This window comes from Hyperolius riggenbachi, chromosome 10, assembly GCF_040937935.1.
Source record: "Hyperolius riggenbachi isolate aHypRig1 chromosome 10, aHypRig1.pri, whole genome shotgun sequence".
In the NCBI taxonomy this organism is placed as follows: domain Eukaryota; kingdom Metazoa; phylum Chordata; class Amphibia; order Anura; family Hyperoliidae; genus Hyperolius; species Hyperolius riggenbachi.
In genome coordinates, this window is record NC_090655.1 from 48822893 (window position 1) to 48847319 (window position 24427).

The window sequence follows — 24427 nt, forward strand, 5'->3', positions numbered from 1 at the left end:
CCAAACTTTCAGCGCTAGGGGGCACCCAAATTGCCTGCTTCAATACAAAACTACTGTACTTTGGTGCAGTGTGCAGCTTCCACACATGTACAAAAGATATCGCTGAAATATAAGCAAGGTGTTTCTCTTTGCTGGCCTGCAGGGTAAGGGAGCGGGTAAGCCAGTTGGTAGTTTCATATGGGAGTGCAGATTAATACTCATTGTTTCTTAATTCTCAACAGGTCACTGTTACTACAAACTGAGCGACACATTCAAAGCACATAACTTGGGATGTTACGCAAAATGCCGCAAGCCGTGTGTGTAAGTAACCCAATATAAGACTAACTGCTTATCTGCATTGGTGTATCTAACCAGGGGAGGCTGCTGCAATCATGGTGAGCCCTGGGCTGGGTCTCGTGGTCACTGAGACTGAAATGGGAAGGGGAGAATAACCTCTTTGTGGTTTCAGTTGTAATGAGGGGGGGGATTCATGGTGGCTAGTCTCGTTATAGTCATGTTGGCCACACTTGTTATGGAAAAGCTGTTGAGGGTCATCAGTGGTGTAGCTACAGAACAAAAAAAACTCGGTACAAATTTTACATTTGACCCACTCAAGCACTCTGTACACAGGGGCGCCTCTAGGCATAGGCAGTACAGGCCATTGCCTGGAGTGCCATTGGTCCTGGGGGGCACCATGTTGCTGGATTAAGCCCCACCCACAAATTAACCCCCACCCCTGGACTAAGCTCCGCCCCATGGGTCTTATTTTACTTGCTTCTGCTGCATCTACTTAGCATAAGTTGCAGGCAGTTGCCACCTCTGCATCCTTCTGTACCCCTTTGTGCCTCATTCTGTCCCCCTTTGCCTTTATTTCTCCCCTTGTGCTACCTCTGCCCCTCTGTTCCTCCTTCAGTCCCACTCTGCCCCATTCTGTCTTCCTGTTCCTCCTTCTGTCTCCCTTTGTGCCTCCTTCTGTCTCCCTGTGGCTCTTCAGTGCCCATTTGCCACCTCTGTCCACTGCACCTTCCTCTGTCCCCCTGTGCCTCCTTCTGTGCCCCTTTGTGCCTTCTTCTAACTCCCTGTGGATCTTTCTGTCCCCTCTGCCTCCTTCTGTCTCCCTGCGCTTCCTTATATCTCCCTCTATTGTCTTCTGTCCCCCTTTTGTGCCTCTTTCTGTCCCCCTTTGTGCATACTTCTGTCCCCCTTTGTGCCTCCTACTGTCTCCCTGTGCTTCCTTCTGCCCTCCTTTGTGACTCTTTCTGTCCCCTGTGTGCCTCCTTCAGTCCCGCTGTGCCTCCTTTCCTCCTGTGCCTCCTTTTGTCCCCTTTGTGCCTCAATCTGTCCCCATTGTGCCGCCTCCTGCCCCACTTTGTGCCTCCTTCTGTCTTTTTTTGTGCCTCCTTCTGGCCCTCATGCCTTCTTCTTTCCCCTGTACCGCTTTCTGTCCGCCTTTGTGTCTTATTCTGTCCCCCTGTGTGCCTCCTTCTGTCCCCTTGTGCCTCCTTCTATCCTCCTTTGTGACTTTTTCTGACACCCGTGCCTCTTTCTGTCCTCCTGTGTGCCTTTTTCAGTCCCCCTGTGCCTCCTTCTGTTCCCCTTTGTGCCTCATTCTGTCCCCCATTGTGCCGCCTTTAGTCCCCCTGTGACTCTTTCTGTCCTCCTTTGTGACTCCTTGTGTCCCCCTTTGTGCCTCCTTCTGACCCTCGTGCAGAGGCGCCTGGTCCGCCAGGCCAACCAGGCGGGCACGAGTGCTGTGCAGGGCAGGGGGTAGACCGTGGCCACCCCCCACCAGATGGTGTCCCCCCAGGTGGTGAACTGGCTTGCCGCATCTCAAAGACACCGCACCAGTTCACTGACCACAGCTTGTAAGCTCACTTCTGCAGTCTGCGGAGCCTGTGGGTTCCGGCAGGCAGAGCAGGGCTATAGGAAAATGGAGTCTGAAGCCCTGCACTGGAGACTATTTGTGTCTCCAGTGCAGAGCTTTTGAGTGCAATTTTCTCGTAGCCCTGCTCTGCCTGTCAACGCGGGAGTTTTGCAGCCGGAGTTGCTGCACAAAGATCATTGGGGGAGCTGCTGCGTGCCGGAGGGAGGCCGGGAGAGGTGTCTTCTGCAGGTGAGAACATTTTTTTTTCTTATAAGTGCAGGCAGGTATCAGGGCTAATGGGGAGGGGGGGGGGGAGAGAGGAGCCCTGCCTATGTGTATTTTCTGGTGAACGCTGCCCACATTATGTGTATTTTCTGGTGAAATGCTGTCTGCATTGCATATTTTCTGGTTAAATGCTGCTGAAATATGTGTAATTTCTGGTGAAACATTGCCGCATTACAATTATTTTCTGGTGAAACGCTGACACATTACGATTATTTTCTAGTGAAATGCTGCCACATTACGATTATTTCCTGGTGAACTGCTGACGCATTATGATTATTTTCATGGGGGGTACCATGGGGTATGGGGGGGGGGGGGCGCCACAGGTTTTCTCGCCTGGAGTGACAAAATGGCTAGAGGCGCCCCTGTCTGTACATAACAATCTCATGATAATGGACACCAAAACGTGCATTCCAAGGACAGCCTCAGTGTCAGAGTGGTATAAACAGGAGGAGAAACTCATGTGATTATTACTACTGTTCATATCATTACCCCCATAACACCAATGAAAAGAAGATGCAGTAGGGCAGGAGTGTCCAAACTTTTTTAGCCAAGGGCCATATTGTTGTTCCTAAGAGTGCTAGGTGCAGAGGCGTAGCTAGGGCTTTCAGCGCCCGGGGACAAAGACTATTAATGCGCCCCCTAAGGTGAAGGGTGCGCCGCGCCAAATAAAGGGGCGTGGCTGTGGGCGTGGTTATGGGTGGAGCCAAATGTACAGGAAGTTAGCAGGCTCACGCTACCCACTCTCTCTCAGTATGTACCTTCCAGCATGTTCCAAGACAAATTGAGCAATCATGAGCCCCCCCCCCCCCCCCATCAAGACAAATTGAGCAATCATGAGGCCCCCAACAAGACAAATTCAGCATTCATGAGGCCCCCAACAAGACAAATTCAGCGATCTTGTGACCCCCAACAAATCATGAGGCCCCCAACAAGACAAATTCAGCGATCTTGTGACCCCCAACAAATCATGAGGCCCCCAACAAGACAAAGTCAGTAACCATGAGGGCCCAACAAGACAAATTCAGCAGTCATGAGGCACATAAATAGACAGCATTTCACATCAATAGGCAGACCCTTAATATGGTAGACACCTCTCACCTGGCAGCAGTTCCCCAAAATACACTCAATCTGACAGCAGTGGTTCCCCAAAAATAGGTAGCACCAGGTCTATAGGTGTCCCCAGAATAGGTGGTCAGCAGTATAGATGTCCCCAGAATAGGTGGCCAGCGGTATAGATGTCCCCAGAATAGGTGGCCAGCGGTATAGATGTCCCCAGAATAGGTGGCCAGCGGTATAGATGTCCCCAGAACTGGTAGACAGGGGTAGAGATGTCCACAGAACAGGTAGCCAGGGGTATATGTGCCCAGTATATGTAACCAGGGGTATATGTGCACAGTATATGTAGTCAGGGGGTATATGTGCCCAGTATATGTGTAGCCAGGGGGTATATGTGCCCGGTATATGGGTAGCCAGGGGGTATATGTGCCCGGTATATGGGTAGCCAGGGGGTATATGTGCCCGGTATATGGGTAGCCAGGGGGTATATGTGCCCGGTATATGGGTAGCCAGGCGGTATATGTGCCCGGTATATGGGTAGCCAGGCGGTATATGTGCCCAGTATATAGGTAGCCAGGGGGTATATGTGCCCAGTATATGTGTAGCCAGGGGGTATATGTTCCCGGTATATGGGTAGCCAGGGGGTATATGTGCCCGGTATATGGGTAGCCAGGCGGTATATGTGCCCAGTATATAGGTAGCCAGGGGGTATATGTGCCCGGTATATAGGTAGCCAGGGGGTATATGTGCCCGGTACATAGGTAGCCAGGGGGTATATGTGCCAGGTATATAGGTAGCCAGTGGGTATATGTGCCCGGTATATAGGTAGCCAGGGGGTATATGTGCCCGGTTTATAGGTAGCCAGGGGGTATATGTGCCCAGAATAGGTAGTCAGGTGTGCCGGAGGGGAGCAGCGCAGTGGAGGGAGAGCTGTGAGCACCTTAAGGGGCTCTCCCTCGCTCGCTCTCCCCTCCAGAAGTAATGTCCGGGTGGCTGGCTGGCTCACCTGGGGGCTCCACGCTGTCTGCGGCCTGCCTGGCCCTGTTTAGCCTCCAGAGGGATGGTGCTGGCTGGGCTGGAGCTCAGGGCAGGGGCCGGGCTGCGGGGCTGGGCTGGCTCGCTAGCTGGCGGCGCCTCTTCTTCTGACTTGCCGCTCTGCGCAGCGTTCCACTTCTATATGGACGCTGCGCGGCGGTGCGACGGGCGACCATGACGTGTGACGTCAGTGACGTCACCCGCTGACGGATGGGGAGATCCGGATTCCGGCCCGGGCCGGCTGGCGGTGAGCGCTGCCTAGCAGCGCGTATTGATTAAATAATTGAATATTTAAAAAAAAACACTGCAGCTGAGCTGGGGGCGCCCTTGGGGACCTAGCGCCCGGGGGCACCCGTCCTACCCCGACCCCCCCTAGCTCCGCGCCTGGCTAGGTGGCCAAGCTAGCAATATTAAATACAATTTTTGCTGATTTCCATTTGTCAAATAGAACATTTTGAAGGAATTAACCCATATACCGTGTGCAGTTAGCATGTTCCTTTCAGTATACAGGCATAGTGCTGCTGGCACAGTGGCAGCTGCTATTCATTGGCTGTTACTGCTGCTGGCATAGTTACAGCTGCTAATCAGTGGCTGTTATGCTGGGTACACAAGATATGTTTTTACGCTTGATTTTCCACCCGATTCTCTTATCTTCTGCTCGTTTTTCTTATCTTTTTCCATTCACTTCTATGAGAAATCGAGCCAAAAAACAATCGGAAAGGAATATCGGACATGTCTGAAATTATCTATCGAACCCATCTATCGGGGGTAAAAACGTATGGTGTATTCCCAGCATTACTGCTGCTGGCATAGTTACAGCTGCTAATCAGTGGCTGTTACTGCTGCTGGCATAGTGGCAGCTGCTAATCAGTGCATGTTACGACTGCTGGCATAGTGACAGCTGCTAATCAGTGGCTGATACTGCTACAGGGGTGGCTAATAACCTACAGATGAGCAAAGGGGGAGGTACAGCAGTAATACAAAGTAGCCCATGTATGCGACACCACAGCTTTGGCCTGCAGGCCACATGGATTTATCAACTGTAGAAAGCTTCGGGGCCACTAAAAAAGGCTTGGCTGTTACTGCTGCAGGCATAGTTACAGCTGCTAATCAGTGGCTGTTACTGCTGCTGTCATAGTTACAGCTTCTAATCAGTGGCTGCTACTGCTGCTGGCATAGTTACAGCTGCTAATCAGTGGCTGTTACTGCTGCTGGCATAGTTACAGCTGCTAATCAGTGGCTGTTACTGCTGCTGGCATAGTTACAGCTGCTAATCAGTGGCTGCTACTGCTGCTGGCATAGTTACAGCTGCTAATCAGTGGCTGTTACTGCTGCTGGCATAGTTACAGCTGCTAATCAGTGGCTGTTACTGCTGCGGGCATAGTTACAGCTGCTAATCAGTGGCTGGTACTGCTGCTGGCATAGTTACAGCTGCTAATCAGTGGCTGTTACTGCTGCTGGCATAGTTACAGCTGCTAATCAGTGGCTGTTACTGCTGCTGGCAGAGTGGCAGCTGCTAATCAATGGCTGTTACTGCTGCTGGCATAGTTACAGCTGCTAATCAGTGGCTGTTACTGCTGCTGGCATAGTTACAACTGCTAATCAGTGGCTGTTACTGCTGCGGGCATAGTTACAGCTGCTAATCAGTGGCTGTTACTGCTGCTGGCAGAGTGGCAGCTGCTAATCAGTGGCTGTTACTGCTGCTGGCATAGTTACAGCTGCTAATCAGTGGCTGTTACTGCTGCTGGCATAGTTACAGCTGCTTATCAGTGGCTGTTACTGCTGCTGGTCGAGTGGCAGCTGCTAATCAGTGGCTGTTACTGCTGCTGGCATAGTTACAGCTGCTAATCAGTGGCTGTTACTGCTGCTGGCATAGTTACAGCTGCTAATCAGTGGCTGATACTGCTACAGGGGTGGCTAATAACCTACAGATGAGCAAAGGGGGAGGTACAGCAGTAATACAAAGTAGCCCATGTATGCGACACCACAGCTTTGGCCTGCAGGCCACATGGATTTATCAACTGTAGAAAGCTTCGGGGCCACTAAAAAAGGCTTGGCTGTTACTGCTGCAGGCATAGTTACAGCTGCTAATCAGTGGCTGTTACTGCTGCAGGCATAGTTACAGCTGCTAATCAGTGGCTGTTACTGCTGCTGGCATAGTTACAGCTGCTAATCAGTGGCTGTTACTGCTGCAGGCATAGTTACAGCTGCTAATCAGTGGCTGTTACTGCTGCTGGCATAGTTACAGCTGCTAATCAGTGGCTGCTACTGCTGCTGGCATAGTTACAGCTGCTAATCAGTGGCTGTTACTGCTGCTGGCATAGTTACAGCTGCTAATCAGTGGCTGTTACTGCTGCGGGCATAGTTACAGCTGCTAATCAGTGGCTGGTACTGCTGCTGGCATAGTTACAGCTGCTAATCAGTGGCTGTTACTGCTGCTGGCATAGTTACAGCTGCTAATCAGTGGCTGTTACTGCTGCTGGCATAGTTACAGCTGCTAATAAGTGGCTGTTACTGCTGCGGGCATAGTTACAGCTGCTAATCAGTGGCTGTTACTGCTGCTGGCAGAGTGGCAGCTGCTAATCAGTGGCTGTTACTGCTGCTGGCATAGTTACAGCTGCTTATCAGTGGCTGTTACTGCTGCTGGCAGAGTGGCAGCTGCTAATCAGTGGCTGTTACTGCTGCTGGCATAGTTACAGCTGCTAATCAGTGGCTGTTACTGCTGCTGGCATAGTTACAGCTGCTAATCAGTGGCTGTTACTGCTGCGGGCATAGTTACAGCTGCTAATCAGTGGCTGTTACTGCTGCTGGCATAGTTACAGTTGCTAATCAGTGGCTGTTAATGCTGCTGGCATAGTTACAGCTGCTAATCAGTGGCTGTTACTGCTGCTGGCATAGTTACAGCTGCTAATCAGTGGCTGTTACTGCTGCTGGCAGAGTGGCTGCTGCTAATCATTGGCTGTTACTGCTGCTGGCAGAGTGGCTGCTGCTAATCAGTGGCTGTTACTGCTGCTGGCATAGTTACAGCTGCTAATCAGTGGCTATTACTGCTGCTGGCATAGTTACAGCTGCTAATCAGTGGCTGTTACTGCTGCGGGCATAGTTACAGCTGCTAATCAGTGGCTGTTACTGCTGCTGGCATAGTTACAGCTGCTTATCAGTGGCTGTTACTGCTGCTGGCAGAGTGGCAGCTGCTAATCAGTGGCTGTTACTGCTGCTGGCATAGTTACAGCTGCTAATCAGTTGGTAAGGGGGCTTTTAGGACCATTGTAGTCCCTTACACACCCCAATGAGTTCTGGGTCACCATGAGCTTGCTGGTTAGTCTGTGCCTCTCGGATTTACAAGCCCTACTCCATAGAGCCAAATTAATCCATGCCATGCACTGATGAGGATCAAACAATCCGAAACAGTCTGTATGCATGTTGGATTATTATGGCTCTGTACATATTAACAAGCTGACACATCATTGCATTCCAGCGGTTCTGGAGGTGTGTTTAGCTTCTAAGGGTACAATGGTTAATTTGCATATATTCAGCAGTGGTGCCTGGGAGACATCTCGAGCTCACTCCAACCTGAATTATCGCAAATTCTTTCTGTTTTAGGAAAGCAAACTTTTGCTGCTGGCATAGTGGCAGCTGCTAATCAGTGGCTGTTACTGCTGCTGGCATAGTTACAGCTGCTAATCAGTGGCTGTTACTGCTGCTGGCAGAGTGGCTGCTGTTAATCAGTGGCTGTTACTGCTGCTGGCATAGTGGCAGCTGCTAATCAGTGGCTGTTACTACTGCTGGCATAGTTACAGCTGCTAATCAGTGGCTGTTACTGCTGCTGGCATAGTTACAGCTGCTAATCAGTGGCTGTTACTGCTGCTGGCATAGTTACAGCTGCTAATCAGTGGCTGTTAATGCTGCTGGCATAGTTACAGCTGCTAATCAGTGGCTGTTACTGCTGCTGGCATAGTGGTGGCTGCTAATCAGTGGCTTTTACTGCTGCTGGCATAGTGGTGGCTGCTAATCAGTGGCTTTTACTACTACAGTGGTGGCTGATAACCTACAGGTGAGCAAAGAGGGAGATAGAGCAGTGATAAAAAGTAGCCCATGTATGCGAAACCACAGCTATTGCCTGCGTGCCGCATGGATTTATCAACTGTAGAGAGCTTCAGGGCCACCAGAAAAGGCTTGGAGGGCCACATTTTGCCCCCGGGCCATATTTTGGACATGCCTGCAGTAGGTGAAAGAGGGACCTAAGTGGGCTGTTTACTCCAGGGGCTCCGGATCCAGTCGCATCCTCTGCATCCTGTACTTTCCCCTATGGGAATCATAGTGAATGCTCTTGTAATTTGACCCCTGATAAAGGGCTTCATATCTGTGCAGATCAAAATGCGTACATTCAGAAATGGCACGGGCAAAATTAGGTGCAGGGTGAAACCAAAAGTCCCTGCCAGTGTTAAACACTATTCCCCCGCCACGTTGTCGCAAGTTGGAGGGACACCAAATTTAGGCACCAGCTATTGCTGGCAGCCAAATTATCTCATTATTGCTAATCTGACCTCTGGCTATTGCCGGCGCCCAAAATAGTCACTTAGCGATGCTGAAGTTGTAATTCCCATTATGGCCTATGGCGGCTCCAAAATTATCAGCACAGCGCTGATCACATGATCTGGTAGGTAGAGCACTAACAAGATAAAGAATGGAGCCTATAGGATTCCTTCTCAATTTCCCTATTCACTTGTTGACATTGGCCCAATCTCGTAAGCAACTGATGATAACCAAATAATAATGTTTAATGTTCTCCCTTACCACATTCCATCTTAATCAGATTTCAACAGAAATCAAATTGATTGAAACTGATAGAGAAACTATGCCTGCTAGCACTGAAATACTTAGAGCAGTAAAAAGCCATGTGACCAGCTAACCATCCTGTTCCATGAAAACAGAAAGGGGTGGACACAATTTACAGCAGGCTTATATCTCAATGCATAAACTGTTGAGCAGCACAGGCTGATTTTAATGCTCTGACCTATCAGATGGCCGGCTCCAGAGATGTACAGGTTACTGCATGGTTTAGTAGTTGTCTGATGAGCTAGGCATCTTCAGATTATTGTAGCCGCCCACCACCAGCATGTGACGCAGTCATTGCTCAACATGCTGCACAATCCTCCGTTTTCTCAGAATTGCTGACATGGCAGGAAGCAAGAATGGGGTTCGCTACTCTCTTCCCCATTTTACTGTGACTCCTTTTACTGTCAGCATGACCAAAGCAGAAGTAGAAACATCCGCAGCGACACGGTCTCCTGAAAACGTGTCTTTGACTCGTCATGGTGACATTGGGGTTCATTATGTGATAAATGTACTTTCAGTTCATTCTGAATGATTTTTATTGGTACATTTTTGTTACTTTAAAAATGTGGCTAGGTGCATACTACAGAATAAGCATTATTATTATTTATATATAGCGCCTACACCTTCTGCAGCATTGTGCAGAGTATATTGTCTTGTCACTTAACTGTCCCTCAGAGGTGCTCACAATCGAAACCCTACCATAGTCATATGTCTATGTCTGTATCGTGTAGTATCGTTGTCTAAGGCCAATTCTGGGGGAAGCCAATTCACTTATCTGTATGTTTTTGGGATGTGCCCAAAGAAAAACAGGAGGAGAACATACAAACTCTGTGCTGATAGTGCTCTGGCTGGGATTTGAACCAGGGACCCAGCGCAGCAAGGCGAGATTGCTAACTCTGCTGCTTTATTCTGATTTGGTTTGCTGCCTTTCACCAGTAAATGCACGTAATGAGAGACAGCATTTCACCAGTAAATGCTTGTAATGAGAAACAGCCTTTCACCAGAAAATGCATGTAATGAGAGACAGCGTTTCACCAGAAAATGCATGTAATGAGAGACAGCGTTTCACCAGTAAATGCATGTAATGAGAAACAGCCTTTCACCAGAAAATGCATGTAATGAGGGACAGTGTTTCACCAGAAAATGCATGTAATGAGAGACAGCGTTTCACCAGTAAATGCATGTAATGAGAAACAGCCTTTCACCAGAAAATGCATGTAATGAGAAACAGCCTTTCACCAGAAAATGCATGTAATGAGGGACAGCCTTTCACCAGTAAATGCATGTAATGAGAGACAACCTTTCACCAGTAAATGCTTGTAATGAGAAACAGCCTTTCACCAGAAAATGCATCAAATGAGAGACACCCTTTCACCAGTAAATGCATGTAATGAGAGACAGCATTTCACCAGTAAATGAACATAATGACAGCCAGCCGGTGTCCCCAGTATATGTAGCCAGGTCTATAGGTCTCCCCAGTATATGTAGCCAGGTGTATAGCTGTCCCCAGTATATGTAGCCAGGTCTATAGGTGTCCCCAGCGGAGCAGTCCTTTTCAGCGCAGGAAGATTTGGCCGCAGCCGGCGCCACCATAGACTATAATAGGAATTACATCTATAGCGGCGCTCAGTGAGTAATGTCAGCGCCGTCAGTAGACGGAGCTGAAGTTGCTTTTAAAACACAATAATCCGGCCTTCAGTAATAGCTGGAAGCCGAATTATATAATTCCCCCCCATCCATGGCGGCCTGGAGGGGGTATAGTAATTAACACGGCCGGGACTTGTGCAGCAGCAGGACCAGCCATATACCGGCTGTATCCTGTGCCCAAGTCTCCCGCGCCGATCTCAAATGTATGTGTCCCCAGTTTATGTAGCCAGGGGTACTTATCCGTTAGCCGGGCGCATCCGGCAGGTGGCGCTAATTACTATTCCCCCTCCAGGCCGACATGGATAGTAGGGAAAGATGTAACTCTGGTGGAGTTTTGTCGCCACCTGCCGGATGCGCCCGGCTAACGGATAAGTACCTAGCCAGGTCTATAGATGTCCCCAGTATATGTAGCCAGGTGTATAGCCAGATGTATAGATTGTCCCTAGGAGGGGTGGCAGCGCAGAGAAGAGGGAGCAGTGGGCACAGCAGTGGGGAAGGGTGTCTCTCCCCCCCCCCTTCCCTCACCTGGGGCTTCCCCTTCCTCTCCCGCCCTCCTCCAGATTTGGGCAAGCGGCAGAACACTTCCTATTCCCAGCGAAGGAGATCTGTGTGCCGCTACTCTGGTCTAGATGACGTGCCGTATCCTCGCCTCATTGGCTCTGCATTCCAGAACCAGGAAACGGGCGGAGGCGGCTGGGCTGATTCCCTTTTAGCACCTCAAAGTTTGAGGGGGCAAAGTATTTATTTGACCTCACCGTATAGCTGGCTCTGGTACGGATACAAATTACAGAGGGTCAACAGATCAGCAATGAGGATCACAGGGAGATCCCACCCCCCTCACTGGACCTCCTCCACAACTTCCATTTGCGCACCAGAGTGCCAATGACCCCTCACACTCTGGCCATTGCTTCTTTAGCCTCTACCATCAGGCCGCAGGTTTCCAGCCATCTCCACCAGAACTTCAAGGCATGGGAACGCTTTCCTCCCCTCGGCGCTAAACCTCTTGAATTCCCTCCATGCTCTCCCACCTCCAGCGCTTACTTCCCTCACTTTCTTTCCCCCCTAAAGATAGACTTTAGGTATACTTGATTATAGTGATTGCTCTGGAACAATACGAGCCGATGGACGCCTGTTCTGAGCCACTGTTATATAAGAGCTAAAGAGGAACTGTAAATAAAATGAAAATAACGTAATGAATACAATAACTTTTTTTATAATATCAGTAATTTCGTTGTGTTACACAATGACAATAAAGTGAATTGAATGTATAACTAAGTCAGTTATTGTCCATTGTAAAATCCTTCCTCAATCTGAAATTTATCACAAGTAGTGACATCTCAAGTCCTGGCAGGCAACTGATACAAGTATACAGTCTAGTGAAAAAAACTGCTTTCTTGCTTTCAGAATGTTTCTTGCTGCCACTGTTGTATTTTGTTTCTTGTATCTATTAGCAGGGGCAAACCCAGGATTTTCAAGGGGGGGATTCCTGAAAGGTCTCCCTCAGCCACGCACTATACAGTATAATAATTTGGTAGGACATCATAGTAGGTACACATAATGCATTTTCCTGTCTGACCGACAACGGGAATCGATCAGGAACAGTTCGGATATAGATAATAATGAGGACAGCCGACATTTGTAATGAAGGGGAAAGTGAAGCATTCACACAGCAGGGCACAGGACTGTACTCATACCTGACTCTGTTAAGTTCCCCAGAGCTACTCCATGCTCTGTACACACGCTGCTGCTACACCCAAAGTCAACTGTAGCAGGGAAAGACTTAACTTGTGCCGGTCCCCAGACACCGCACCGGCCCTGGTCTGACGGGGATTCTGGGCAGCTGTAAACTCCCCCTGCGTTTGCCTATGTCTATGTACATGGTTTTTTTTATGTCTTTTAACCACAACGCCACTGTGCATGCTGTAACTTTTTTGATATACAAAATAGCCACCTACAGTAATCACTATGATGAACAGCTAATGAAGAGTAGCTGAAGACCTTTAAAAGTGGAAAAGTGGTAGCAATCAGAAAAATAGATCCCTTGTAGGCGGATAGGTAAAGTATAACTGCACAGGGAGGGGCACACATAAAACACTAGGGGGGACAGCGGCCAGGGGTTCACCAATTAGGGCTGAATACATTGTTATCACCTGTACTTTGCGCATTATCACTGGTTCTCACACTGAATTGTTACAGTGCTCTCGCACCATTGTTATATTGACTGTATGTGTCCACAACACAGATAAGGACTCATACACACTTTGGAATTTGTACACTGTCCCTGCTCCCTAGGGTTTGTAAAAAAAAATCTGTCTCTCAATTTCAAAGGAGCTGCATTGAATATTTAGAAAATGAATTCGGTTGCAGCGCTATTTCTAAATAATAATAATTGCAGCAAGGAGAATACTGTGGCAGCACTCCCAATCACAGTCAATTCAAACACACTAAAACATAAAATAACTCCTGCGCTACAATAGTGAATGAACTTAAATTTTTAATAAAATGTCAAAGACATTATGTATATTCAGCAACGCTGGGCACCATTCAACCACGCATCTCTCATCAACACACCAATCATAAAACTCCTTGAATGTGCCTGAATGACCACAGTCATATGTTTGTATGCAAATCCTACTTGCACGGAAAAATGAATAAAAATGATTAAAACATATGCATTTGCTTGATGTAAGAATTGTAGCAAAAAAACGGGGTTTGTATGCTCATATGAGCTCTAGAGCTTAATAATAGATCAAAAAGAGTGTCCACATTACTCACAGACCACTTATCTTCTTACGCAAAGGTTTTGCATTTGGTTCAAACTGCTGTCGTATTAGAGCCCGTTTGTTATTAACAATGCTGAGCTGTCCGGCTGTAGTAAAGGTTTAGAAGGAGTCCGTTCTGCCCAATCTCCTGAACCGGCCGCGGTCACACTTGATCGGGGAGTGGTGAACCTGTAAGGAGCAATCGCGCACTGGCAGCGAGACCCAGAAGTCTTGTAGGGACCAGGGGCGTAACAATAGACCCTGCAAGGGGTGCCTCCCAGAAGCAACAGGGGGCCCGTGGGGGGAAAAGTTTGAGAGACTGACAGCTAAGGGCATGGAGAGAAAAAACGTATTCTGCTCTCGCACCATTGTTATATTGACTGCATGTGTCCACAACACAGTTAAGGACTCATACACACTTTGGAATTTGTACACTGTCCCTGCTCCCCAGGGTTTGTAAAAAAACATCTGTCTCTCACTGCTGCAAAGTTCTGATGACTTAATGTACAACCTTACAAACAAAGAGTCACTTTTAGAAGAAAAGTTGTAGACTTTCCTTTTTCAGCAATCACTCCGAAAGGATTCCTAGATTCTTATCACACACAGGCTAATGACCTTATGGCTCTGATTACTTTTACAACACAGTGGAGTGGAGATTAATGTCTTACTGTTGCTGCTTCATTGAGAGCTTATTGTCTCATACTGAGTCCAAGTTCTTGTAATAACAGTATCAATCAGTGACATTCTGAATGTTTTGCCAAAGTTACGGTAAATACTATATCTTATGTTCAGCACATCATTGTTGTTCCTCCATATAGCATGTGCTCTCATGTAGTAAAATATTAAGGCTGTGTGTGTATGTATGTACTGGGAGCAGAGCTGCAAAGAGGAACTTGTCGGCTCAAGGAAGCCCCAGGTAAGTAGATCTAGGGATAACATAGATTGCCTGACGTTTCCTTGAAGTCTAAGTGTTTTTATCTGCATAGGGAAAACACATTGTTACTGAGTTTTCCTGTGCAGAAAGCGAGGGGGGTGGGGGGCCCCATCCAAAGTTCTGCAGGGGGGCCCAGTGGTGTCTAGTTACGCCCCTGGTAGGGACGTCACTATGTTGCAGCCAATCTCGCCAATGTTACAGGAGGTACACACCTCCATTCATCAGGTCATCTCAGATGATGAGATGCCCTGATGAAGGGAGGCGTGTACCTCCTGAAATGTTAGGATTGGTGTGTTGATGTGAGATGCGTGGTTGAATGGTGCCCAGTGTTGTTGAATATGCATAATGTATTTTACATTTTATTAAAAATTTAAGTTCATTCACTATTTTAGCGCAGGAGTTATTTTATGTTTTAATGCAATGAATATTTAACTACTTAGATAAAATTGTTAAATTCCATTCCCCGTGCAGGATACATGGCTGGCAGACTCCCACCTTTGTCTGCATTGTTCTTACACTCTTCCTGTTGATTTCCTCCTGACCTCTCAAGCTCCTACAGTATCTGGGTTTTGACTTTGGCAAGTTTGATACACTCAAATTTAATGGTAAAAAAAAGCGGAAAAGCAGATAAGACTTTAGGTATACTTGATTATAGTGATTACTCTGGAACAATAGGAGAGCCGATGGACGCCTGTTCTGAGCCACTGTTATATAAGAGCTAAAGAGGAACTGTAAATAAAATAAATAACGTAATGAATACAATAACTTTTTTTTTTTTATAATATCCATGTATAACTAAGTCAGTCATTGTCCATTGTAAAATCCTTCCTCAATCTGAAATTTATCACAAGTAGTGACATCTCAAGTCCTGGCAGGCGATCCCTGTGCAACGTTTGTTTATGGAGAGTCCCTAGAACATATACCTGGTCCCCCTGAATGGTCGGGGGCCTCTTTAAGCGTTTTTCAACTTCCACATTCCGTGCACCCACCGTTCATGCCAGTACTGTGATGCTGCAGCAGGGTTCCGTATCTCGGTCAGGAGCCCAAGAAAGTTGTTTTTACCGATAGCTGCCCTTTAACCTCCTTGGCATTCAATTTCCCCAGGATTTTTGTGCAAAAGGTGATCCAATTAATTTTCACAACCTTTTTTTCCTGTAACTTGCTAAAATGTGTCAAGCAAGGGTCTAGTATAGAGTGCAGGAGAGTATTGACATGTATACACATCAATACCGTACGCAGCATGTTTTGTATTGACGTGCATACACGTCAATACCGCCAGGGAGGTCAAAGAGTAACTCCAGTGAAAATAATGTAATTTAAAAAAAAAAGTGCTTCATTTTTACAATAATTATGCATAAATGATTTAGTCAGTGTTTGCCCATTGTAAAAGCTTCCCTCTCCCCGATTTACATTCTGGCATTTATCACATGGAAAACATTTTTACTGCTGGCAGGCGATGTCAGTGGAAGTAGCTGCTGCTTGCTTTTTTTGGCAGTTGGAAACTGTAAACACCTATTTCCCACAATACAGACAGGAAAATGCCAGGACTATGGTCCTCACAGTTTCCTGTGGGAGGAGTTTCATTACAATTTCAGCCATACAGAGGCCCCTGATGATCTATTATCTGGTGATTCGGTATCTGCTACTGATTGGGATGAAATTCAATTCTTGGGTACGGTTTCTCTTTATCCTCCTTGGAGGTTATCCCGAGCTAGGGTCGGGGCGGAAAACCGCAGCTAAGAGCGATAATCCCGACCTCTGCTCGGGGTAGCCGCCGGAGGCTGTATGCAGAGCAATGCTCACAGCGGGAGAGTTTCTACATACCTCCCAGGGATCCTGACGTCGGCTGTCATTCTTCTTCCTCTCCTCCGGGGCTCTGCTTCCTGCTGGTGAGATCACCGGCTGCCGTCATGACGACAGCCAGCAATTTCACTTTAGAGTTGCAGCACCACCTGGAGGATGAAGGCTTAACTGCAAAGCTGAAGACAGGGAGGTGAGTGATTGCTGGGCTGCTGCAGATCTCCCTGGCAGCATGATTTTTTTTCCAGGTTTTAGGGTCTGAAAGGGTGCAAAAAAAATTGCACAGCTTTTAGACCCTAAAATCCGGAAAGAATCAGAACACCGAGGGGGTTAAGCAACCTTGGGGGACACCTGAACACACATTAGATTCTTGTCTGGGGTGGACCGAAAAGCTGCCTTGGCTGAGTTTGAGCTAGCCTGTGTACAAAGCTTAGGTTCAATTTGGGTGGAAGACCCCCCTCCCCCTTCCCTAAAGAGAGAGAGAACATACAAGCCCAATGCAGATATTTTTCTGGCTGGGATACAAACCCGTAACTCTAATGCAAATCATTTGTTCATTGCGCTGCCCAGCATAGTGAGCCTTTCACACCCACCCCCTCTCTCTACTTGGCCTACCTAGGGTCAGTATCTGGCTGATCTTTGCTGTAAAGTACAGCAGAATATATAAATAAGTCAAAAAAATAAGTATATTTTTATTCATAGGCTAACAGACTACAAACTCAACGTTGGATATTCTCGATGGCCAACTAAAGTCAGCGAGGTAAGTCACAATAAAAAGGCTGTCGTTAATGCTATAGTTTTGGTGTGTGCAGAGGCATAGCTAGGGCTTTCAGCACCCAGGGACAAAGACTATTAATGCGCCCTCTAATGGCCCGTACTCACGGGCTGCAGAAGTGGCCTGTCGCCAGCACACGTGAGCGTGCTAGCGACAGGCCGGCGACAGCTTCTCTCCAGGTCCCTCCGCGTACACACGCGGAAGAGGGACCAGCGGCGAGACGGAAGCTGTCGCCGACGTTCCTCCTCCCCCCGCCGGAAGCTCCATTTACCTCTATGGAGGTTGCTGTCGCTAGTCCGCGTACTCACGCGGACTAGCGACAGTTGCGGCGGAGGTGCGGCGGCGACTGTTGCCATGCGATTGAAACTTTCAATCGCATGGCGACAAGAGCGACGGGCGACAGTTCGGGGTGCGCGCGCGTGCAACGGCCCATACTCACGGGCGACCTGTCGCCGCAACACGCGCGCGCCGCGTGTTGAGGCGACAAAAGTCCCTCGTGAGTATGGGCCATAAGGAGGAACCTGCCAAGCAACAGAATGTGGGTGTGGTAATGGGTGGGGCAAATATACAGGACCTTAGCAGTGGTGTAAAAGGTCTGCCAGGGAAGTTTGAGCCCTGCCATAGTATTTCCCCCCAAAATACATGTAATCTGACAGCATTTCACCAAAAATACACGTCATTTGCCAGAGGTTCCTACTCTGGTCTGGTCCAGACCAGAGTAGCAGCGCACAGATCTCCACGCTGGGAATAGGAAGTGTTCTGCTGCTGCCACCCGCAGGGAAAAGCGAGGGAGGGGGAGACATCCCCCCCTTCCCCACTGCTCCCCCTTCACTGCGCTGAGTTGGGGGGCTACCTCACGGCTGGGCGCCCTTGGGGACCCAGCGCCTGGGGGCACATGTCTTACTCCGCCCCCCACAAGCTATGCCCCTGGGTGTGTGTGTGTGTGGGGGGGGGGGGGGGTGTTGCTCACTGAAACTGTTCTAATGCCTTTAAATGTTATGTTGACACCATTCTGTGCTTATTACAGGACTGGGTGCTTTATACATTGTCACAGAACAACAGGACCAAAAGGTGAGGGGAAAAAAAAACCTATGTTCCTTTTATATTTGTCCTGTCTTGAAGGGGAGATTCAGTACTGGGTCAATGATTTAAGGTTTAATTGCACTGACCTTTAATTTCTAATGGAGCTTTAGACACCCACCCTATTCCGAATCCCTCTCTGCCAGGAACCACAGGGATCCATCTTCCTCCTTGGAATTAACATAATCAATTAAGTATGGCAAATTTTGAGCTTTAGAAAATCATAAATCACACATAAACAAGACCAAATAAGTATTTAGCTAATTAAAAGTAATAGCAAATTCTTGGAAATAATGTATAAACAATCACGGTGCTCTAATGATAAATATGCTATATGTGTTTTAAAGAGCGCATCATCATCTTTACTACTGGCAGACAAAAGAAAAAACAAAAAACTAGACAGCACCAACTGCCATTGTTTATAATCACACCCCCTAACAATGTGATAGGCTAAAAGGTTGTTTTTTTATAGATATACATCTGTACAGATGAAGATACTGGTTGCTTGGCAGTTGCTAACAGCTGCTATTTCCCACAATGCAATGAGGTTCACAGACAGGAAACTGTCAGGACCTAGGCCCTGACATCCCATTGTGAGAGGGGTTTCACCACAATATCAGCTTTGTGACCTGATGATCTGTTCGAGAAAAGGTTAAGATTTCTCATGGGAAAGGGGGTATCAGCTACTGATTGGGATGAAGTTCAATCCTTGGTTAAAGTGTAACTGTCGGGTATAAAATCAAAAATCAATTCTTTATTTCTATCTGGTGAACAAGTAATAAGGATGCTAACCAGGCAATCCAAAAGTTAAAATCTCTATTACTTTTCTTGTTTATAAGTGATCATTCCCCAGTTTACCTGACTCTTATTTGGTACGTTACCGCACAAAGGAAGTTGCAGGGCATGCTGGGTTGTCTTTTTTTGCTTCTTTATTTCCCCTGAGACTTAACTAATGTACCGAAGTAAAAAAGGACAACCCAGCATGCCCTGCAACTTCCTTTGTGCGGCAACGTACCAAATAAGAGTCAGGTAAACTGGGGAATGATCATTTATAAACAAGAAAAGTAATAGAGATTTTAGCTTTTGGATTGCCTGATTAGCATCCTTATTACTTGTTTACCAGATAAAAATAAAGAATTTATTTTTTATTTTATGCCCGAAAGTTACACTTTAAAGTTCCTCTTAAAGGATTGCAGGGGGTACTTGGGGTACTTATAATTTTACTCATATCAGGGGGTACTTGGCAAGCATATGACACCATAAGGGGATACATACAAAGCATGCGAGTGAGTATCTGTCAGTTATAATGAAGTAATGCTGCGTACACACTGGCGACTACGGTCGTTTGAAACAGCTAATTAACGATCGTTCCACCGACAATCGGGGAAAGAACTTTACCAAACGATCATTAACACGAACGACAAAAGAACAACATCGGAAAGATGGAAATATCCAACCTGACAGATCATATCTACCGACAATCGTTACAAAACTATAGTGTGTACAGACATCGGCCGAGAACGATTGTTACAAGGGCCATTGCGCCTGCGTTGAATTCTGCCCAGCTTCAGTACTTCCTTTGTAGCGCGGCCGTAAAGATTGTTACATTGCTCATTTCAACTAAACTTTGTTTTCAAGTTAACAATCATATATTTGTATCTATTGTAACTCCATATCAGTGTTTTTTTTTGTATTTTATATAAATATGTACGCAACATACCCTTCTGATCGTTCTTTTCTGCGAGAACGATCGTTACAATGTGTATGATGATCGCTGCATCCCATCGTTGCATTCCAATCTTTCCAATATCGTTCGTCTGGTAACTATCGTTCCTTGCAAACGATAGTTATCGCAAGTGTGTACGTAGCATTAGTCCTCCAGACATTTGTCAAACCCCACCAATGCACAGAAGGCGTCCTCTGGACATGTAAGAATGGGCCAAAATGTTTAGCCATTGGTGGCCCTTTCCAGCAATGCCATACTCCCAAAAACTTCAAAAACATCTGTTTACGCCTCAAATCAAGGATCAAAGGATAGTCTAACTAAAATTAAATGGCTATGGCAGCACCAGGGTTTATTGGGGAGAAATGAATGTTTACAGATGATAGAAATAAGAGAAGGTAATGTTACTGAATTTAATGTTTGCAGGAATGGAGTGGCGAAGGTGAACCTTTACTTTGAAGAAATGAATTATAAAACCATCCAGGAATCGCCAACAATAAATGTAAGTTAGCTGCTGGCCTCTTACTGCCAGCTTCGCAGCTGATCATTTTTATGGTATTATGATTAGATTGTCCTTTAATATTGTTTAGTGGCTGGATAATGGCTAAGGACACTGCTTCTGATACAGGAGACCAGGGCTCAAATCTTGGCTCTTCCAATTTAGTAAGCCAGTTCAACAGGAGAAAAGCACTATGCAAATTTTAGAATTACTTTATTATTAATGTTGTAATATCTCCCCTATCTATTGCTCCGCTCTGCGTAATATGCCAGTGTTTTATAAATAAAGTTCAATAATAGTGATGAAACTAGCTGAAGTCACACAGTTCTCTAGAACATCATCATATGCTGTAACATTAAGGTTTCTCTTCACAAACACTAATGGCCAAGTGCCACCTATGAGACCATTATCCTCACCCCTCTTCAGAATTTATGGTTGGCACACTGGTCATAGGCAGGAATTGCTTTTCTAACATACAGCACAGTAACCAAGCAGCTCGGGGTGACCCAATACCACAAGGAGAGTATAGGGGACTAAAAGAGACCAAAAAGCCCTCCTACTGAAAAGCAACGCTTGGGTTGGTTTGCCTTCTTTATACAGAAGGAATTTACAATAATTTGTCTTTAAAGGGGTACTCTGCATGTCTAAAAATACAAAAACTGACACTTACCTGGTGCTTCTATCGGCCCCCTGCAGCTGTAATATCCCGCGCTGTCCTCCTCCAATGCTCCGTTCCCCACCGCCAATAGCCTGTTAATTATTTGTCTAACTAGACAATTAGAACTGCGGCTGCGCGGCCGTGGCCACGCACGTCATCGGGAGCTTACTGGACAGGCAAGTGCGGGAGCGAGCACTCAGTTCTATTTGTCTAGTTAGACGAATAATTAGCAGGTTACCGGCGGAGGGGAACAGAGCATCGGAGGACGACGGCACGGGCCGATTGAAGCCCCAGGTAAGTGTCCATTTTTGTATTTTTTAGACATGCAGAGAACCCCTTTAAGGAAAATCTGTAAAATTTAAAGTGATAGGCTAGACACCAGCGGTTCTGGATGTAAGCTTGGCTTCACGGGCATAAAGAGATAATTTGCATATTCATTAGCGGTGCATTGTGGGTAACCACAGATGTTCACTTAAAGCTGAATTATTATAAATTCGTTCTAACATACAGATAACACAGATTCCATCCACCAGATTTCCAGACAGGGAAATGCTAGTCATCATTCCAGAGAACAAGTTTGCGTTACTCCAATGGCTGCATACTTTATGAGGCTTGGCATTGAGCATTTAGGCTTACCATATTTGCAGATGTACGGCCATAAGAAACCAATTTATGAAGCTCACAATGCACAATTCTTGTGATGACAATGATTTCAAGAACTCTTCTAGTGAATACTGTGGTCAATGACTGATGATTTTTATTTACAGCATGCCTCAGCACTTTGTGGTCCTGTTTTGTGGGGATGTTTGGTTTGGACATAAGGTGATAGATATGTAAGTCTCTAATTTGCTAGTCATTGCCATGTGCTAAACCATGTGATCACAGCAAATCGGAGCTTTGCAAATCTATCAGCTGATCAAACAAATCCCATGCTGCTACACTGTTCTCGCAGACATGACCTTGACACAGTGCTGCTGGGAAATTCTGCTCTCTATGTTCTTCAGGCACATTGTCTAAGATTGTCTCAGGGAGCAGCGTTCAATGAGAAGTCACACCGGGATTACGTTATGTACGCCATATGTAAGCCATACAAGTACCTCTGCTGTGTAGTACAGGAGAAACAGGTCTCAGGTCTCTGGCATGACAAGATCTCAAAGAAAATATTATGATTTTGCACAACACAACCCTGATGCAACTGCATTAAAAATAATAATGAAGACCTGTGGGACAGAGCAAGGGGATTTGGCACAAAGCTGGTGCAAAACAAGAGCAGAAGTGTATAAGCGGCACAAAGTAACCAATCAGAATCCCGGATCGAGACATCTGCTCCATTCTTGCACCAGTTCTGCTCCAGAATCTGCCCCTGCGTGTGGTTAAATCTCTTCATATTCCATAGATTTCTGTGATATCGATTGATGGCACAAACGTGCCTCCAGGTGACTGTTCCTGATTCCAGTTTAGGGCACCCTCAAACATGACCAGGGCCAGATTTAAACTTTTTTACTTCCCTCAGCCTCCTTTCTAATACCAGTAACCCACCTCCCTATATATAGACACCAAACTTGGGCAGCGGTTCCCTTAGGCTGTGGCCTATATGGCCTATGCAGAGATACAGCTATGGACACATCCCTCTTGCAGTAATTTCACACCTCATCTGCATGTTGACTGCTTCTCTAAGCTTTAGAAACAGCCATATCATTATTAGAATGTTATGTGTAGAGATAATCACCGCTTACGCTAAGGAGTTTCAGAAAGGTTTTGAACTACATAAAGACGTTCCTAAAGACCTAAAGCCTCCTTTAAAATCATATGTTCAGCTGTGGTGTTGCTTTTATTTTTATTATTATACTTTATTAAAGGAAACATCAGGCATTTAAAGGACCCTTATCGCAAAAAAAGTAGGCAGCTAAAATCTGACAAAACCGACAGGTTATGGGCCAGTCCATCTCCTCATGGGGAATTCTCAGGGTTTCCTTTATTTTCAACAGCAGTTCCTGAACAGCACTTGCAAAGTCTAACTGACAAAATAGTGTGCAAGTGAGTAGGGAGGCTGGCTAGTATCTTACTATTTTGGCAGTTAAACTGCTGTTCAGGAAATGCTGTTGAAAACAAAAGAAAACCCTAAAAATCCCCCATGAGGAGATGGACTGGCCCAAAACCTGTCAGTTCTGTCAGATATTAACTGCCTACTTTTTCGCGATAGTGGTCCTTTAAGCTACCCCATATCTACTTACTGGGGCTTCCCCCAGCCCCTTGCAGCAGCTCCCCTCCCAGCTGCTGGCCCGGGGTGCCCGCCGGTGTAGAGGCTGACCTCGCTAGGTCGTCCTCTACTGCGCCTGCGCAGAACACTCCAGCCCACATGCAAGTGACTTACAGCGGCGCTCGTGAAGGCGCAGTAGAGGACAAAATCTGCACCAGGGAGTTACACCAGGCTGGCTGCTGGAAGCTGGGAGCGGAGCTGCTGGGAGGGACACATCGGCTCCATGGGGCTGGAGGAAGCACCAAGTTAATAGATCTCGGGTAGCTTAAAATGCCTGATGTTTCCTTTAACTGCTAACATATTACACTGTGCAATATATGGGAGAGGCATTACAACAATAAACAATGTTACAGGGGGACATTACAGTGTTAAACAATGGCTGGATAGTGTACTGGTTAAGGTACTTTGACACAGGAGACCTGGGTTCAAATGTCAGCTCTTCCTGTTCAGTAAGCCAGTACCTATTCAGTAAGGAAACATTGGGCAAGACTCCTTAACACTGCTACAGCCTATTGAGTGGCTGCAGCTCTGCCGCTTTGAGTCTGCTAGGAGAAAAGCTGTGCCATGGCTGTCAGTGTTTACCTCTTCCTCCTCCGCTGACACAAATTCAGGTGCTGGCATAGGGGGAAGGTAGGAATTGCGGGGGAGAAGTGGGCGGAGCTTGGAGTACTGTCAAAATCAGGGTACAACTATAATTAGTCGGGTGGAGACACTGTAAATCCTAATATTTGGCTGCTAAATCAGTAGCAGTCATTTGCATATGAACTGCAAAAGATGGATGAGCTTGGCAGGCCCAGCACGGTTAGACTGGTGTATCCAGATTCCTCTTCTTGCTTGAGTACAACTGCTTAATTGTTGTTTGATGTTGTCGCAGCTGCTTGTTATCCTTCACCCTGATTTCTGTTAATTACAACAGACCTTAGAGCAATCCTGGACTTAAAGGGATACTTAAGCCTTGCAAAAAAAAAAAAAAAAAAGTCAGTTTTACTCACCTGGGGCTTCTACCAACCCCCTGCAGCCGTCCCGTGCCCTCGCAGTCGCTCACGGATCCTCCTGTCGCCCGCCGCCAGCTAGTTTTGTTTCGCTGACAGGCCTGGCCACGTGTAGCCTTCTCCACAATCCCGTCCACAAGCGTCCTGCGCAGGACACTATTGCGGACGGGAGCGCGAAGAAGGATGTGTCAGGCCTGTGCAGGCGCAGTGAGCTGTCGGCTGAAAATGAATCTAGCTTG

General features: G+C 46.8%; 2 protein-coding genes across 3 annotated transcripts in view; one reads left to right on the plus strand and one right to left on the minus strand.

Moving 5' to 3' along the window:
- Nucleotides 1-24427, minus strand: part of LTBR (lymphotoxin beta receptor) — a 390915-nt gene that overhangs the window by 254849 nt on the left and 111639 nt on the right. Inside the window, exon 3 of one of the 2 annotated variants that reach the window (XM_068258499.1) lies at nucleotides 18146-18226. The exons of the other annotated variant lie outside the window; for it this stretch is intronic. The gene's annotated coding sequence lies outside the window, so the exon portion shown is untranslated. The remainder of the gene's footprint in view (nucleotides 1-18145; nucleotides 18227-24427) is intronic. 2 annotated transcript variants of the gene reach the window in all.
- Nucleotides 1-24427, plus strand: part of SCNN1A (sodium channel epithelial 1 subunit alpha) — a 137149-nt gene that overhangs the window by 102691 nt on the left and 10031 nt on the right. The window contains exons 9-12 of the mRNA XM_068258495.1: nucleotides 222-300; nucleotides 16904-16961; nucleotides 18004-18047; nucleotides 20206-20281. Of these exons, the coding sequence (XP_068114596.1) occupies nucleotides 222-300; nucleotides 16904-16961; nucleotides 18004-18047; nucleotides 20206-20281 (257 nt within the window). The remainder of the gene's footprint in view (nucleotides 1-221; nucleotides 301-16903; nucleotides 16962-18003; nucleotides 18048-20205; nucleotides 20282-24427) is intronic.